The sequence below is a fragment of the Cupressus sempervirens genome, chromosome 10 (assembly GCF_028749045.1).
Source record: "Cupressus sempervirens isolate cs-2001-9-10 chromosome 10, ASM2874904v1, whole genome shotgun sequence".
In the NCBI taxonomy this organism is placed as follows: Eukaryota; Viridiplantae; Streptophyta; class Pinopsida; order Cupressales; family Cupressaceae; genus Cupressus; species Cupressus sempervirens.
Genome location: NC_143127.1, coordinates 486308068 through 486325660, shown reverse-complemented (window position 1 = coordinate 486325660; position 17593 = coordinate 486308068). Strand labels below are relative to the sequence as shown.

The 17593-nt window shown below is 35.1% G+C and overlaps 1 protein-coding gene and 1 long non-coding RNA gene across 3 annotated transcripts in view; both read left to right on the top strand.

Annotated features, from left to right (window-relative positions):
* LOC149534790 (GTP cyclohydrolase 1-like) overlaps positions 1–12834 on the top strand; it is a 31432-nt gene extending 18598 nt beyond the window's left edge. Inside the window, exon 2 of the mRNA XM_089803880.1 lies at positions 10723–12834. Within this exon, the coding sequence (XP_089660006.1) occupies positions 10723–12065 (1343 nt within the window). The 3' untranslated portion in view covers positions 12066–12834. The remainder of the gene's footprint in view (positions 1–10722) is intronic.
* Positions 12835–12979: 145 nt separating this feature from the next.
* On the top strand, positions 12980–17354 carry LOC149534789 (uncharacterized). Of its 2 annotated transcripts, XR_016356813.1 has the most exons (4): positions 12980–13515; positions 13649–13710; positions 14288–14406; positions 17068–17354. It is a non-coding gene; the product is annotated as an uncharacterized LOC149534789 (long non-coding RNA). The 2 variants fall into 2 exon arrangements; XR_016356812.1 differs by having other exon boundaries at positions 12980–13710.
* The last annotated feature ends 239 nt before the right edge of the window (positions 17355–17593 follow it).

The window sequence follows — 17593 nt, the reverse complement described above, 5'->3', positions numbered from 1 at the left end:
GGATGTGAATTTTATCGGACACTTTTTCTATCAGCCTACTAGCCTCAAATTGATGGCCAAACAAAGGTAGTTAATAGAACTTTGGGCAATTTGTTAAGAACACTCATAAGGCAACAGGTAGCAAAATGGGATGTAATCCTTCCCCAAGCTGAATTTGCATATAATGACTCCATCAATAGAAGTATAGGAAAGTCACCATTTCAAGTGGTATATGGAATTCATCCTAGAGGGATTTTTGAGTTAAGAGATATGAGTTCATAGCAACAAATTAGTGCCCAAGGAGAAGAATTTGCTACTGCCATAAAAGAAATCCATGATGAAGTCAAAGCACAACTCCAACAAACCTCTGACAAGTATAAGAAGCATGCAGATTAGAAACAGAGACACATAGAATTTGAAGTGGGAGATTTAGTATGGGCAAATCTCAAGAAGGAGAGGCTACCAAAAAGTAAATCTACCAAACTTATGTTGAGAAAACTAGGTCCTTGTCAAATATTAAAGAAGTTTGGACCAAATGCTTATGAGATTCAATTGCCACCTGAGATTGGCATTTCTCCCATCTTCAACATAGCGGACCTCACACCATTCAAAGCACCCACTGAAGAAATTGATACAAGACAGATTGCTGATACATAAGACATTCAACGTCTACCATTTAAGTAGACACCACAACTAGAAAGGATACTTGACACCAAAGTCATTAAGCAGAGAAGGGGAAAGGAGTCCAAGCAGTATTTGGCAAAACTCAAAGGTTATTCGAATGTAGATGCTGTGTGGATGACCGAACAAGATATCAAGAAGCAAGGTACCACTCTACAAGAGCTCATCTCAAATGGGCTCGAGATCAAATTTCCTGGGGAGTATGGTGCAGGAGCAACCACAAAGTATTTAGGTCAAGTTTTATGCACGTGTCGATTCGAGAAATTTATTCCGATTTTGTCATTAGGATAAGATCTTTTCTTGGAATTTGTTCAGATTATTGTGGGGTCATTCTTCCCCATTCTATATCAATCTAGAGTATTCTATAGACTGTTTTTCCTATTTTGTAGTAATCTAGAATTTTCCATAGACCATCTTAGCAAGTATAAATAGAGTTTTATGTTTAGATTTAGGTTTAGGGCAAGTCTTTGGAATATGAAATTACAAGAGAAGAAATCTATAGGAGAGCAAATGTATTTACTGTTCATTTGAAGAATTAATTAAGAAGAAATTTTAATATATATTTCTTGCTGGTGCTGGTTCCTTTTTGATATTGCTTTCGTTGAATTTATCTCTGCATCAATGTCACACACACACACACACACACACACACATGAAGTCTAGAAGCATTAGTTAAAATTAGAATGTCACATAGTGTTATAAAATCATATGATTTAAACAACATAAGCACCATAAACTTTAAAACTTGTAATCATAGCATCATGAGTCGTGATCATACCATCATATATTTCAAGTTCAACATCAAAGATTCAAAACTTTAAAATTTAATCATAATAGCAAGTTCAAATATCCTTGTTTCAAGTTCAACTATTGGATTAAAATAATTAATATTCTTCTTCTTCTTCTTCTTTGGCATTAGTTGACTTAGCAACAGAGCTAAGGCCAATGGTATTAGCAGCAGCAATAATAGTATTGGCTTCAAAATCTTCAAATCTTCAATTACAAGCTGAGAAGTGGAAGCTTCCATATCTGCAAGCCTTGGATTTACATCCCACCTCTTCGTACCCCCTTTTTTGTATTCTTTACTCTTGTGTGAGACGAGACACAAGTTATAATACCAAGTTCTCAGCTCTTTTTGATTGCAACCTATTGTGCTTCACTGAGTGGATGAAAGAATATGTGCTCCAATTTTTCTCTGATGCAGATGAGCTAGCAACCTATGAAGAAATGACAAAGTAAACAATTAAAATAAAATTATTAATCTTGATTCTTATAATTTTAGCAATTTATGAAGGCACAGTAAACTAATAGTAATTTAAAAAAAATAAAACTTGTGATATAACTTTGATTGCAAGGAGCTGCAACATTTGGAATCTTTGGCTATGGAGGTATCACCAACCATGAGTATCCTTCCTAAGCCGATGTCGAAGAGCAGCATTACTTAGACATTTTGCATCCACAGACTATATGAACTCATCTATAGTCAAATCTCGCATATCATCATTAGGATAGAGTCTTTCTAATGCTGCCTTGTATCCATTAGACACTTACTAGATTTCTATAGGACTGTAGCCTTCCAGGTAGATAAGTATATTGGGTGCTATAGTATTTGGGTGTCAATGCACATGCAAGCAAATGTAGATGAGTGGTCATTTTGCTCCATCATTATTGCTTGCAATTGTTTGAAGGTCTCTTGATGATCTTGCTCTTTTTCGTTTACAATTTGCTTGATCTTCTCAAGCATTGACTCTATGCCATCATAGACATCTCCAAGGCAAGGTTTATGCATGTTAGTGTATCTAAGCATGCTCATTGTGGGCTCAATGAACTTAATGAGATATTTCACACGTTCCCATCATAAGTTGTCCAATATCCTAAGCTTTATTTTGGCTGCCCTCTCACTCTTGCTTTGCCTCCATATAGTCCAGTTGTTGCTGATTACCATATTGTAAAGTGCCTCTTTCACTTGCACAAGTTGTTGTAGGGTTAAATTTGATGCAAAATATGTCTCAACAACTTGTAACATAAAACATAGCAAAAAAATACAACTATTAGATACATATTTTAGAAAATAATACACATTCACAATCAAAAAATAAAAATTTGTAAGATACTATTTCAAAAAAATTTAAATTACTAAGTCAAGCTCGAGCTCACTTACCTTTAGTAACTCAAAACGTGAGAACATTTTGAATATTCTTTGAGTCATGTGGTAGTTCGTGATGAACATCTGGATATCCTCAGCCTCCGCATACACCTCCTTGATTCACTCAATATTGTTCCCAATCTTTTGTAGCATAGGATTGAGTGAATGGACTGCACAAGGTTTCCAAAAGATATGCTGATATCTCTCGTCAACCAACAAACCAACAAATCTACAATTCTTTGTGTTGTCCATTGACTTGGACACTTTTTCTAGCACCCATTTGTGTAATGGCAGAGATGAAAATATTAGCAATAAATGGTCCATCTTCTACTTGCACTTCACAATCCACTACTTTCCAAAACATTGCCCCTTTAGGGTACACCACCAAAACATTGATCAATAGATGATTTCTAGCATCTTTCTATCCATCTGAAGTAGTTGTTATCCTTATCTCAAGCCATGAATCCTTTACGGGCTTCAAGTGCTCATCAATCAACTTGACCTCTCGATCCAACAAGGTGGTTCGTATTCTCTCAAAATTGGGGCCCTGATACCCTAAAGGAGCTTCATTAGCACTTCTCAACATCTTCTTCCAATATGGAGAGCGAACAACATTAAAAGGAAGCCCATTTGCACACAAGCATCTTGTTACATCAATGTTGGCAATTTCTCTACTCTGATTATGAAATGCAGTGACTAGTGGTCCCTTTCTTTTGTGTGTAAGGGGCGCTTTATTTTCAGAATCAAGGGCAGCTGAGGTAGTATAGAAGGGGTGATCTACTATCACAACATTTCAGGTGGATTTCATTCCCTTTGCATTATTTTTAAAAACTTTTGTTGCTAGTGCCATCAATGGTATTTTGCCTATGTTCTCTCTCTTCTGCTTCATTATGCCCTTGAATGTATATTGTAATATAGTTGAATTTAGTATGAGTGATCTTTTTTTCTAGGACACTTCTTGACTCCTCTTCTAGGGTATCCACACAAATGGCCTACCACACGAAAATATGAACTATTCCTTTCTACAACCTCGACACTTCCAATGGAAAGCAACAACTCCTAGAAGGGGACTTACAATATCCACATACTTCCACTAAGGAGAATCAAAATGGGGTTCTATTCTTTGTTTAGTATTTGCCTGGTGAGGAAGAGGTAGATCCCATTGTAGTTCCTTTTCCTATGACAATAAATTGTATACATACTCAATATAAAACTTAAAAGCAAGAGAATGATTTTTTTTGGAAAACAATGGCTAGATCCTATGGAGAATGAAAGATAAATGAAAAAAAAACTCAAACAAAAGAAAAACGCAAATGGAATAGGTACTTACCTCTTCCACTCATTGCAAGCTTGCAAAGGTGTAGGAATGACGCACAAGCACTTAAAAATAGCTCCCAAACCAATCTTCTAATTCCTCCTTACACAACCAAACTCTTGCTCAACCATCTATTTGCTCTTGTCCAAGACAAAATAACCTACTTGCACACCACAGATGAGAATTAGAAGTCAACATAAGCCTTTCGTTTGCCCTTTTTAGGGTTAAGGATGTCAAAAGTTTATTAAATTTGCAATACAAAACCGCTTAAAGGTCGTCTACAGGGCCCATTTTGCCAAATTTTGCCCATGGTTTGATCTGGGCGTGACCAATTCGCCTGGGTCTAATGTTTGCAGTTCAAACTTTTGCAGTTCAATGTAGTTAGTTAGAGATAAGTCAAGGTGGTTGATGTTGTTCCACTTTCTCCTCCATCTTTCTCTCTCTTATTTTTCTATGAAAAAGAGAGAGCTCATTGTAAATAATCATCTTTTGGCAAGGCGAGAAAATTCTGCCAATTTGTGTTGTGCACTCTAAGACTTTGTGCTTGGATATAAATCCAAATTGCTATCAATAAAAGAGGCAATTTATTTTCAAAGTTTGTGTTGATTCAAAGTGTTATGTGACAACATTTTTTGGATATTGATTGTGAGTTTTGAAGCTTTGATCAAAAGGGATTTGAATTTAATTGTGCAGACTTTGAGTTACTTATTGCATTCAAAGCCAATTTGAACTTTTGAAGACTTTGTGCTGTAGGAGGACAAATTGTAATAGATAGTAGTGGCTGTAATCACTTAGAGTTGTAGACTTTGGGCTTCAATTGTAAGTGTTGTTATTAAATTTGAGGGTATCTAGTAAGAGACTTTGTGCCTTATTGGTTATTTTGCTTGAATCTTCATTAGAGACAGGTGCAAGAGACTTTGGGACACTGTTTTTGTTTCACAAAATATAAAAAGTAAACTACTGCCCTTGGTATTGTTGTTACGTCAATTCCAGGGTCACCAAGATTATCGTAGCAATAAGACACTTTTTTTAAGCTGAAAAGTTAGAGTTGTAGGCAAATCATTCCTGGAAAAAGAGGAATTGGTCAAGACAATCATCCTTTTTGTACTTTCATTTAAGTTCCTATTGAAGCCACCTACAGTAAGAATGGAGCCTCCTCTATTGTTGAGAGGAGAGAGAAATCTCATGAAATGTTGCTTAAAGTCACAATTTGGTAAGTCGTAGTCAGTGACGAAATTTATTAGCCAACACACACCAAAATCAATGCTTGCACAAAAAACTTCTAACCATCATGGCCAAGATTCAGAAATTCATTGTTTATGGCCAACAATAGAAAGTCCAATTGCAATAAAAACTATAGCAATTTCCATGCATATATCTTCATATACTTTGTAGTGAACCACGATACCTCTTGCAGACACACCCGAGCCATTCATTTCATGTAGAGACACCTCTATCACATTTAACTAAGCCCAACCATCCAACAAACTAGTGAAGGAAGCTCCTAATGTAGGGAATTCGACACATTGAAGACCTCTTGATGGAAGTTTGCATGCTTTGTTTTCCCAAGTCAACTTCAACATTCCAAGGGTGCTGAAAATCTCCAAAAAGCCATGGTTATGTGTGATCATTAGGTTCTTTGCCATTTTTCCAAGGTTGCACCAGGGTAGCCTCAACTCTTGCAGATTTTCATAAACTCTTTCATTTTCCTTGTATGCCAAACACATATCTACCTTTGACCCTCCTGCAGCCACAACACCTCCTCCCAACATTTTTCTGTCATCGTCATCTCCATCTCATCTCTATACACATGAAAGGAAGAGGCGAAGCAAACATACACAAATCCTTTATTCAGGGACAACTTTAATCATTTTATTGATATAGTCCTCCTTGATACACGCCTTTGATCTTGGAAGGCCTGCTTTATGTAGAATAGTCCATCCCTTTCAAAATCAGCTTACTAAAACCTAGAGTTAATGCATGATCAGTATTGAAGGTAGCAGCGAGCGTTTTTACAAAAAACTACACACAAATCCTTTGTTTAGGGACAACTTTAGTCATTATATTGACAAAGTCCTCCCTCATATATGTCTTTAATCTTGCCAGGCGTGCTTCATATAGATCACTCCACTGGACATATTGTCATTGATGTCAAAAGTAAGAAGACTAATTGTTATTAATGTCAAAGAACGAAAGACAAGGTTAGTATATGATATGATGCAAACTTTTAGCTTTGATATAGGATACATTGATCATATTTAAGAAATTGTACATTGGATATTGGATAGGATGGAGAAAACATTAATAATAATGATTCAAAGAAAAAGAAATACATACATAGATGTTACAATGATTTAGAATAACTGGGGGGGGGGGGGGGGGAACATTAACAATAAAACATCTCAAATAACATTTTCTTTTTTTGATCGGTAAATGGCCGAGGCTTTGATTATATTGATTAAATAATAATAAAATTAAATACAATAGAGCATCTCCGTTCAAACGGGCACTGGTAGGAAATAACAGAGAAGAAAACCTCTAGTCTCGGTTAAATCTTGGTGTCATACTTGTGTGAATGTTATTGGAGATGTGAAAAACCATCTAGGTATTTCACATCTCAAATAACATTCACACAAGTATGACACCGAGATTTAACGTGGAAACCCAATTTGGGAAAAACCACTAGCAACATGTCACCAATATTTTCACTCTTCTGAAGTGAGCTTTGTTAGGTGTGACCCTGGTAAAGGATTTAATCACCCTCTTAGGAGTGGCCTTGTTAGAGGACTTAAGAACATTCCACCTTGATTAAAGGATTTACAAATGACTATTAGGTCAAACTTGATTAAAGGATTTCAAACTGATACAATAGTTAAAAAGTAACATCAGGTTGATCTAAATAAATACAACTCACTTTGCAAATACAAATCACGAATTTGGTTCAACAGTTGACTCATTGACTGGCCTTCATTATCATCTCCATCATTGATTTGCTTGGCAACTCTTCAAGCAATCCCACTTCACCTAACTCTTCATTGTTCAGCCTTCTGCTCAAATTCACCCATCAACAAAATCAACTACTCCAACCTTGTTAAGGTTTTCATTAGCTCTACCAACTTTTTTAGATTAGCCCTTATGCCTCCTTAAATAGATAGCTTGATCTTTTGCCACTTAAACACCACTGTTGATCTTTGGGTTAAGTTAGATTCATCGAATCCTTCTATCTTTTTGTATCCTCCTTTCTCTTCTAGAAACTTCTCCAAACTTCTCTTTGAATCCATGCATAGAAATTCTCAAACACGGCTTCTCTTGCATTAAATGTTCCGGCTCATCAATCCTTATCTTCAACATGCTTTCATATTCCAAGAATTCAACTATGTTAGCTAGGAAATGAGATTTCTTCACAAACTGTAAAATGGTGACACTTGGCCAACATTGTGTTCCTTAGCGTCGGTCATCACTAGATAACTCGGTCATCACTAGACTGACTTACTTGGCTTACACTATCTTCTCTCGGTTCATTTAATGGTGCTTGGTCCAACTTCTCTGTTACTCTGTCTTTTACTGATGCTCGATCGACACTGAATTTGCTCGGGTTCTATTGTTTACTCGGTCGACACTAGCATAGCTCAGCTTCAACTATAAGTTCCTTAATCTTCTTCTTTGAAGCTCGGCCAAGCCTAAGTATTTGTTCTTTATTGATCATCTCTTCTAGGCTTTAACATAACTATCTTCTCCACTTAGTGTTATGATTAAACAACACATTATCTTGCCAAAGCTTAATTGATCAAGTGCTCATTGTAATTTCACATAACCTTTCCACTAGGTCCTCTTGTTATCTCTCTTTTTCAAATCCTCTTCATCAATTGTCTTGATATGACACTCTACTCAGGTAGCAACTGTCTCACCAATAAGGTTTGACATCAATGAGAACATAATAATTTTTCCAATTGTAGTTCCAACAATACCTTGCAAATGTAATTAAATATCCAATATGACAATTAAAGATTGAACAGCAAGTATACAACAATTACATTAGTGGAAACATTTACGCTTTAATCAATGGTAGACTTCACCCTAACCAAGGCAAGATGAAATTGGATAGAGTCAAATAAAAGTAGCCAACCTCATCAAGTTAATTATTAATGCAATATAAAATGATGGCGACCATTCGAGGAATGCAATATAAAAGTTACTCCTGGCCAACCACACTTTGGCAAAACACACATATAAATCTGCATTGGTTGCCCAAGTTAATTAAGTGATGTGAAGAAGAGGCAATTCCAATGGGGAGCGATTGGAAAGTTTAATAAAGGCAGAGTGATTATGTTTTGTAAAAGGGATCAATAGATATTGATAAAAAAGACAGTGATTAATGAAGAGAAATCAATATAAAGAGCAGAATTAAAGGTGATTATTTTTAGAAAAAGGCAGCAATTCAGGTTGTTAAGAAAGACCCTGATTAATGAGCCGAAATTAATTTAAAGAGCAGCGATCAAAGAAGAGAAGGAAACGATTATACTCCCAAAGGAAGCACTAAATCAAGATCCAATTCTTTAGATGGCTGATCTTCACAAGGGAAGATATAATAAAACAAATTAAAGATGGCTGACTTCTGTATTGGTGCCTATGTCAATAACATATAAGTTGAGATCACATTGCCTAAGATAAGAGAGATGTTAGCGATGAAAAGAAGCATAGATAAACTAAGAACAGAAAATGAAGCATTATTAAAAAACATGAATTTAGGAGGATGCTAACTTTAGAAAGTATGTAATCTTTCATTGAGTCACATTCTTTGAAAAAGATATATTAAGAGCTTTGTGGTGTGCAATTGAGGGAAGAGTTGAGTGAGTTAAAGCGATAAATAATATATACAACAACAAATTTATGAGTATGAGTATACAAATTTGTCAGGGTATGTAGATTTAATGTAGAAATATATGTGAGTTGAAGTTTGAGATGTAAGGATTACTTTAGACGTAGAAAAAGGCATGAATCTAGTATAATATATCTTTCCCATACAAGCAGACCTTTGAAGCAGAAAAAGGAACTATGTGAATTACAAATGACCTCTCCTGCACTAGTTTACCTGTTTGCCTCTAGAGGCATCATCAAAACTGAGTATCACGAAGCCATCTGGAGATCTCAACCAAACTGCCTGTAACCATTAAACGAGTATGTTACCAGCAAACTTGTATAATTACTAATAATGATAACTCTTAAAGTTCTCTTTCTTGTAGTAACTGTAGCAAGCACCCATATGAGCAAAGATGTTTGATGAGACAGAAAGATAGAAATCTTGCTAAAACTCGTAAATTGTAATAGAAAAACTTTCAGTGGAGTATGTACTTGTAAATTTTCTGCCTAAAAGAATAAATGCATAAACCTATTATAATTAAAATGTCTTAAAATACATAGTAAAGAAGAGCTTTTAAACACGGGCAAACCTTATGCAGTGGCTAATTATATATATTATATTCTCATTAGAATGCTCATATTTTTTGATTCTTGACTATCAATGGCAACTTCTTTTACTATTGCTTTTTTTCACATTTATTTTGGAATAGAAATCTGTTTATTACACTTTTGCTGCTTTGCACACAAGTTGGAGATGAGAATACTGGAATGATGATATGTTAGAATTGGACTGATAGCATTGCATGGAAGACTGCAAAAATTTATATATGCTATTCAGGATAGACATTGGATCGTGTAATTGAAGTTTGAGGCAGTAAAGGTATTGTTGCTCTTATTGCAACATGGATGTCACTTGCATGTTTTATTTTGATACTTAGTGCCACATTCCACAAGTATTATGTATTTTCTCTGTTTGTATCTTGCTGGAATTTCTCCATTTGAATGATATATATGCATTTGATCCTTTTTGCTCCCTCTTGACATGTTCATAGTTACATGTCAACTGTTTTAGGTGCTTTCTAGATCCGAGGGTTGTATCTTCCTAAAACTTTTCTATTGCAACTGCACGTACTTTCAAGTCATTGATATATTTTTATCATTTGTGGACATCAATATAATTTTATTTTCTTTCCTTCCTTTACCATCGAGGATGCTCTTAATAGCCTTAAAAGTTTACAAAGGATTTGGTTTTGAATAATCCCGGATTCAGTTAGTTGTCATGGGCAATGGTCATAGTTGCTTTTTATCAGTGGTTTTGGCAATAAACTGTAAAGGTCTATGCTTGTGCACGTGGATTTTTCCTCAGCACAAACATACCTGCCTCTGTGTTGTTTGGAGAGGATTTTGTCCAGATTCTCAGTATTATTTTCTGTGATCCGTTGGTGAGATTCTCACTGTAGACACATACATCGGGTAATATATATGAATTCAGATCCTTGTATTTACACTTTTTGTATTATAAGTTTTGCTTTTTTGCCTTTTTCATGGGTTGAGACATGGTTTTAGTATGTTACCTGTAAATTGGAGGCTACTTTTTGTAACGTATTAAAAGGTCTAGGTGCTTAAGGTCACACTTTTATTTTTTATGATATTTCTGAAGCTGGTAATATAATATAATTTTTCAAGGAAGTAGCAAGTAGTGCCCTTTATGTTAACTTGTTATAATGGATGGAATCAACAGGTTACTGTCAAACGGTAAGTGATATAGTTGGGGGAGCTTTATTTCCAGAAGCGGGTATAGAAAATGTTATTGGCTGTGGAGGAGGATCTGGTGGGTTGGTTGTGGTGCGGAATATTGATCTTTTCTCATATTGTGAGGCCTGCTTGTTACCTTTTAAGGTGCGTTTTCATGTTGCTTACATTTCATCAGGACAACGAGTTGTTGGATTAAGCAAACTTTCTAGGGTTGCAGAAGCATTTGCTAAAAGGTTGCAAGCACCGCAGAAGTTAGCAAAAGAAGTATCCAAGACATTGTATGACACCATAAGGCCTTTAGGTATTGCAGTTGCTTTGGAGTGCTGGCATATGCAGTTTCTTGGGATGAATGGTAATGCTTATGAAGTAAATTCTGATAATCAGGAGATATGTGGCTGGAATTACTTTTCTGTTTGTGCTGGTTCTGGTCTTTTTGAAGATGAAAGCAGTGATGCATGGAGCGAGTTTATTTCTGTTTTAAGCCTTGGTGGTGTCAATATCAAGAGGTCTTGTTCAACTGGATCTGTTGGTCAGCAAGGGATTTGGTGTCCCTTTCAGTCGCTTGATGACATGCGATTACCTGTAGTAAATGGAAAAACACAAGATGATAATGAATTAAGGTTTAGCAGTCATAAGGTAAAACAAACATGTGGTCTAAATTCTCAGCTCAATTTAAATTTACAAGCAAAAGTTGGAGTTAGCTTCTCTATGATGGTTGCTGCAGTTGAGTCCATTATTTCTGCTGTTGGTGAAGATCCATGGAGGGAAGAACTGAAGGATACACCACGTTGCTTTGTTTGGTGGCTCTTAAACTTTTGTCTAAGAAAACCAGGATTTCAAGTGAATGGTTTTGATTGTAATATTGCAGACTCTCATAGAGGAGGGACTTCTCCTGCATTGGACACACTGGGCAGCACAGATGCTGTTTCTAGTGGATTTCTTATAGAAATTGATGTGCCTTTCTTTTCACAATGCGAGCATCACCTGCTGCCCTTTTTTGGTGTTGCACACATAGGCTACTTTTGTATTCAGGAAAAACAGCAGCTTGACAGGTCAAAGATAAATGCTATAGTTCAATTATTCAGCCAGAGGCTTCAAGTTCAAGAAAGGCTCACAAAGCAGATTGCTGAAACTGTTGCTTCTACTTGCAACACAGCTGGTGTTATGGTTGTTCTCGAGGCAAGCCACATTTGCATGCTTTCTCGGGGTATTGAAAAAATTGGCAGCAGCACGGCTACTATTGCTGTGCTTGGTAGATTTGTCACAGATTCGGCAGCAAAAGTTGCATTCTTCCAGAAAATCTTAAGTAGAGATCCTGAAAGGAGATGACTATCCATACTTCAATTTATATTGACAAGATAGCTATTTCATTATGCCTCATGATCTTTGATTTACCATTTCATTATCTCTGTTACTATTTTGATTGTTTACTTATCCAAATAAATCTGAGAATTTTGTCAGAGAAATTTGCTTGACAGAAGATTCTTCTTTTGCTGGGTAATACTGAAATACCTTTGACACAGGTAATGCTGTTCTGAAGTCTGGGCAAACCTTTCTCCAACATTATTCTTTTCTCCTTATTCCATGTCTTTTTGGGCAAAGATTTGCCATTTTAACCTAAATAGTAGGTGGTACCAAAAAAAGGTAGTTGCAGGGTAGGAAAGCCACAAATTTTGTGGTTGGGAAGGGACATCTTTCTGTGTTTTAAATGACTGGGATAGGCTCTCATATATTTAGCCAATGATTCTATCCTATAATCAGTTGACATTTTCAAATTGGCGTTATGCTATCATGTATCAGTGGAATATTAGCAATTTGCAGTTACAGGGAAAGCTGGAATGGCTGGTTAGCTGGAATTCATCTATCACGTTGAATAATTCATTTTGCTTTGTGTGTAATTACAGAAGGCAAACATATTGCTAACATTTTAACAGTGGCTAAATTTAAAATATGAATAAACTTTTAAGTTTTTCATCAACCATGGTACAATGGTGGACAATGGGCTGTAAATGTAATTAGTAGGATCAATTTGAATTAGACAAAGCACATTGTTTTTGTCCACAATTTGCTTTTTAATATTTGAAGAATCTATTTTTTATCTCTATATAATTATGGTGCTGTGATTTAACATCTTTAGAAAGTTGGAACTGGAAGTCTAGCAAAATCAACCTCCATTTGATATAATATTTTGCCTATTAAAATCTTGCAAATTGCTGACGTTATGTGTTATTCTAGCCAATGCATTGTCAAGAAGTTTCTACTTTCCTTAAAATTGTATCCCTAAGGGGCTTGTATGTGATAGATAAACATGCAACATCAACACAATTGTGATTGTGAAATTCAATTGTATGTTAGCCATAATGCTGTAAGAAGCAAACTGGATCATGGCAGATAAAATAAATGCATGTTGATATTTTATTATGAACATTTCTTCTTTATTCTGAGAGGCTTGTTTTCATCTGTTTCTGTTACAGTGGTGCAGATTTTAATGCATTTATGACAATGAGAAATAGTATTTTAATAGTATAAATCATTGGAACAAAAGGAAGCACTAATAATTTTGATGTGTGATTTTATGTTCATGCCAGCATATAAATTTGAAAAGCTGAAATGATATCAAGCTCTAATAGGTTTTTCTTGTCTTTAGCAATCATGGTTGCCAAAGAGCCAATGACCATTAATAATATAGATTATGGAAGTTAAAGGTTGGATGAAGTTGGCAGTTGTCATTTTTGGGTTTATGTGATTTTATGTTCTGCCAATGCTATTCAGCAAACAGGTTTTCCCATGTTCTTGTATCAACTCTACTTTTTTTTGTGTGAATTTTTTGTTTTTGAAATTGATTGATAAGTTATTCAAATATGTGTGTCATTTGGAATCAATTTCTGACAATAACTTTGACTTTTCTGCAGATATGCAGTTTTGCTATGGTTCATCATACAGTGCACCACATCTTTGAAGTGCTGGAGCTGTGGTAATGTGTTGTTACCTCAATTGAGTTGAATGATCTCTTTGTGATTAGCTACATCAGGGATTTGACATTCTCTGTTAATTTCCTCTGCATTTTTCTCTTCCAATATCGTTTTCCCTATTTTATTATTTGTTTGGATAGGAGTCATAAGGATGAGGTGTGACTCATTTTACACATCTGTCTGTGCTGCATTGATTTAAACTCCATATTTTGATAACACATATCCCAGGACTTAAAGCTATATTACATAGTAGTGACCAGTTCACTACTACGAAAAAATTTGGGGTATAATAAATGATTGTTCTGCCAGAAATGCTGAAGCTCTAGTTGTGCTTATTCACATATACTTGTTTGTTCAAATGCTGAATTTTATACATCATTCCTGCATTCTTGCTAAAAAGTTGATGCTTGTCTGACGGGACTTTTGATCCTCACTTCTGGATTAACATATTTTCTTGGTCTCTGTTTCAAGTCTGCATATGTAGTGTTTCAGTTTTTTGTCTTTTTAATTGCTCGTAAACATATTTCAATGCACATTAGTTAGATGCAGATTCTTAAACAAAGTTTGATCGTTCTGCAGATACGTACTTTTACCATGGCCCATCATATAGTGGACCACATCAATGAAGCAAACACAATATGTGATTGTGGTACAACTTCAGTTGAGTTGAGTGATTTCTTTGCAATCAGAAATATCAGGTATTTGACATTCTCTCTTCTTGCCTTCTATATGTTTTTCTTTCTCTTAATAAGTATTTGCCTACCTGATTTATGCGTTTGGATAGGAGTCTTTAAGATGAGGTGAATGAGTCCGGTTTTACAGTATTAGGTATTATGCCATGATTCAGATTCACGTTTGCTTCATATATCCCAGACTAAAAGGCTATAATATATAGCTAGTTCCCCACCACCAAAGACTTTGGGTTCTGGTATACATTTATGATTTGTTCTGCATGAAATGCTGTAGCTACAATTGATCATTTTCTTTTGTTTGGCCTAATATGTTGACCCTTATCCATCACCCTCCAATTCTTGTATGTCATTACAATGGTTATGTTTGTCTGATAGAGTTTTTGATCCCGCTGATGGATCATTCAGTGTGATCTAAAATGTTGATGTAGAAAAATGTACACTTACAAAGCAAAAATCACAGCTATTTCGACAAGCACATGATCCTTTTTTGGTTTTTTTTTACCAACTCTATTCTGTGGACTGGTTTTTCTATATTCATGTTTCAACTCTGCTTATTAATGTTTTAGTTATCTGCATTTGAAATTGCTTGAGAACACTCCAAAGGTGCATTATTTGAGTGCAGTTCTTGACACAGAATTTGACCTTTATGCAGAGAAGCACTTTTACCATGGTTCATCATACAGTGCTTCACATTAAGGACTAGGAATGTGCTACAACCTAAATTAAGTTGAATGATTCCTTTGTCATCAGCTACAATGGGGTTGTAACAATCTTCATGCTTTGTCTACGATTTTTTTTTTCTAACATGTTTTCACCTATTTGTTTTATTTTAGATTCATTTAACAGATTTATGTATTGATCCATGATCTAATATTCATGTTTTGCTTCATATGTACCAGGATATAAAGCTATAATACATTGCTAGTGTACTGCCATAAAAAAATTTGGTTCTGTCATATTTGTTCTGCCCGACTCCTGAAGCTATTGTTGTGTGCTTAATTGTACATGTTTGTTTTCTTCCTTAAATGCTGAATTGAAATCATAATCTTTTTACTTTGGTGATGTATGCATGTTTCTATAAATGAAACAAAACTAGCAAATGAACACCACCTAGAGAAGCCAAAGTTTGCAGTTTTCTTTATTTTGAAAACTGTGTTAAGGAACTTGTGCCTACGTGTGCTTAATCATATATATCCGTGTTGCCCTAAATGCTGAATCTTACCTATCACCCTCTTATAAGTTGATGTTTAGTGTAAAGAATTTTTGGTTACTCGTACACAAATCTATAAATGAACCTACATTAGCAAATGAAACACCACCTAGAGAAGTCAAACCTGAGAATTTTTGTTGAGGATTTTGTGTCCTCTATATGAATCGGTTACTCTAGATTCTGACCCACTGTAGAAGTTATGAAAGTCAAGAAGATTGGTAAACTGTGCAATTAATTAGCTATATGCATGACCTTCATATGCAACTCATGATGTGCAAATTAATAACATTCCCTATATTGGAAGCATTAGTATGGGACAAAGTGTAACGTCCTCTTTTTCCCAGGTATTAACTAACAACTAACATATCAAAGAAATACAACTATTACTTTATTTTCATAGGAAGATAGTTATATCAGTTAGGTTCATGTGAATGAGATTAACAGTTATTAATACTCTAACGAAAAACTAATAACCAACATCTGAAAACACTATCAATGAATTTATTATGAAAATTTAAATTCTACATACCATGAAATTCAAACCGAAAATCAAAGTAGGGATGCTTTTGTAATCACCTAGATTAGTCCACAAATATCACTTAGAATCAATTGACGATTACCATCAAATACCACTATATCCAAAATCAAATGACGATTACCATTAAATACCACTATATCATTTAGGGCATCACATACCACTGTATCAATTAGGGCATTGATTACCATTAGATCATTTAGGGCATCATATACCACTGTATCATTTAGGGTTTCATATACCACTGTATCAATTAGGGCATCAATTACTATTGGATCATTTAGGGGATTAGATACCACTGTATCATTTAGGGTGTCAATACCACTGTACCATTCTTTTCTTTCCGATTGCTTAATTGTGGCAATAACATAAGATTAGAAGATATGCTCATAATCATTGTTCTTATAAATAAAAGACTGAAATAACAATCCATCATATAAATCTCTTTCTCACAAATAAATATATTCCATATTCAATTAGAAGATCAATCGATTTAATTGGTTGCCAACTATATTGACGGTAAGAGTTGTTTTCATTTAAAGAAATCAACTCAATTAATCTTACCTTCTACTTGAATATACATCATAAAAGTAAAAATACTTGTTTTTGACAAATGTTTGAATGCATAGCTTATCTTTATTTGATGCACGTCCGACATGTTGTGGAGAGGGGAAACATTGTCAGGGGCTTAACCTCCCAACCTTGGACTATAACTTATCCTCACACCATCTCTATCGAGAAAAGACCCTCCCTACCCAAAATAGACATGAAACACCTTGTTGGCCACTGAGCATCCTAGTATCTAATCACACTACTCGACTTGACAACAAGAGAATACAATAAACGTGATCATGCATGAGCTATTAAGTAAGTTTATTTAAATTATTTAATCATATCTGATTTCACTTCCGTGTTCTTGCAGGTTTCATCTCACCTCTTCACCTTACATGGCTATTCAACCAATGAATCCCTGGTGTGTTTTTGGAATTTCTGAGCAATCTACTTTGTTCATTAATTCTAAAAGGATTTCCTTGAATAATATATCTTATCACAAACTGTGACTTGGAAAAATATGTACTTTTAGACCAGCAAAAACATTATTGAATTCTGATTTCCATATGGTATATTTTAATCAGGCTTTATTGTATTTAAATTACTCTTTTCTCAAGAGGTTACATCCGATATTATCTATGATGATTATATTTGCAATCTAGTTGTTATGGATGTTGGAAAAACGGTTGCAATTGGCATGAAAAATACTCAGCAAAACTTGGAAAATGTTTGATTACATAACCTGAGACTTTTATGGAAAGAAAGGAAGTAGGAGCCTAGTTGGCCGTTATGATTCAGCCTCCCACAAACGTTGTTCAGGTGCCAGTATCCAATGCATAAATGTATCGCGTTTTTTGCAATCAAGATTGTAAAATAAAACTTGGAATGCTATGGGT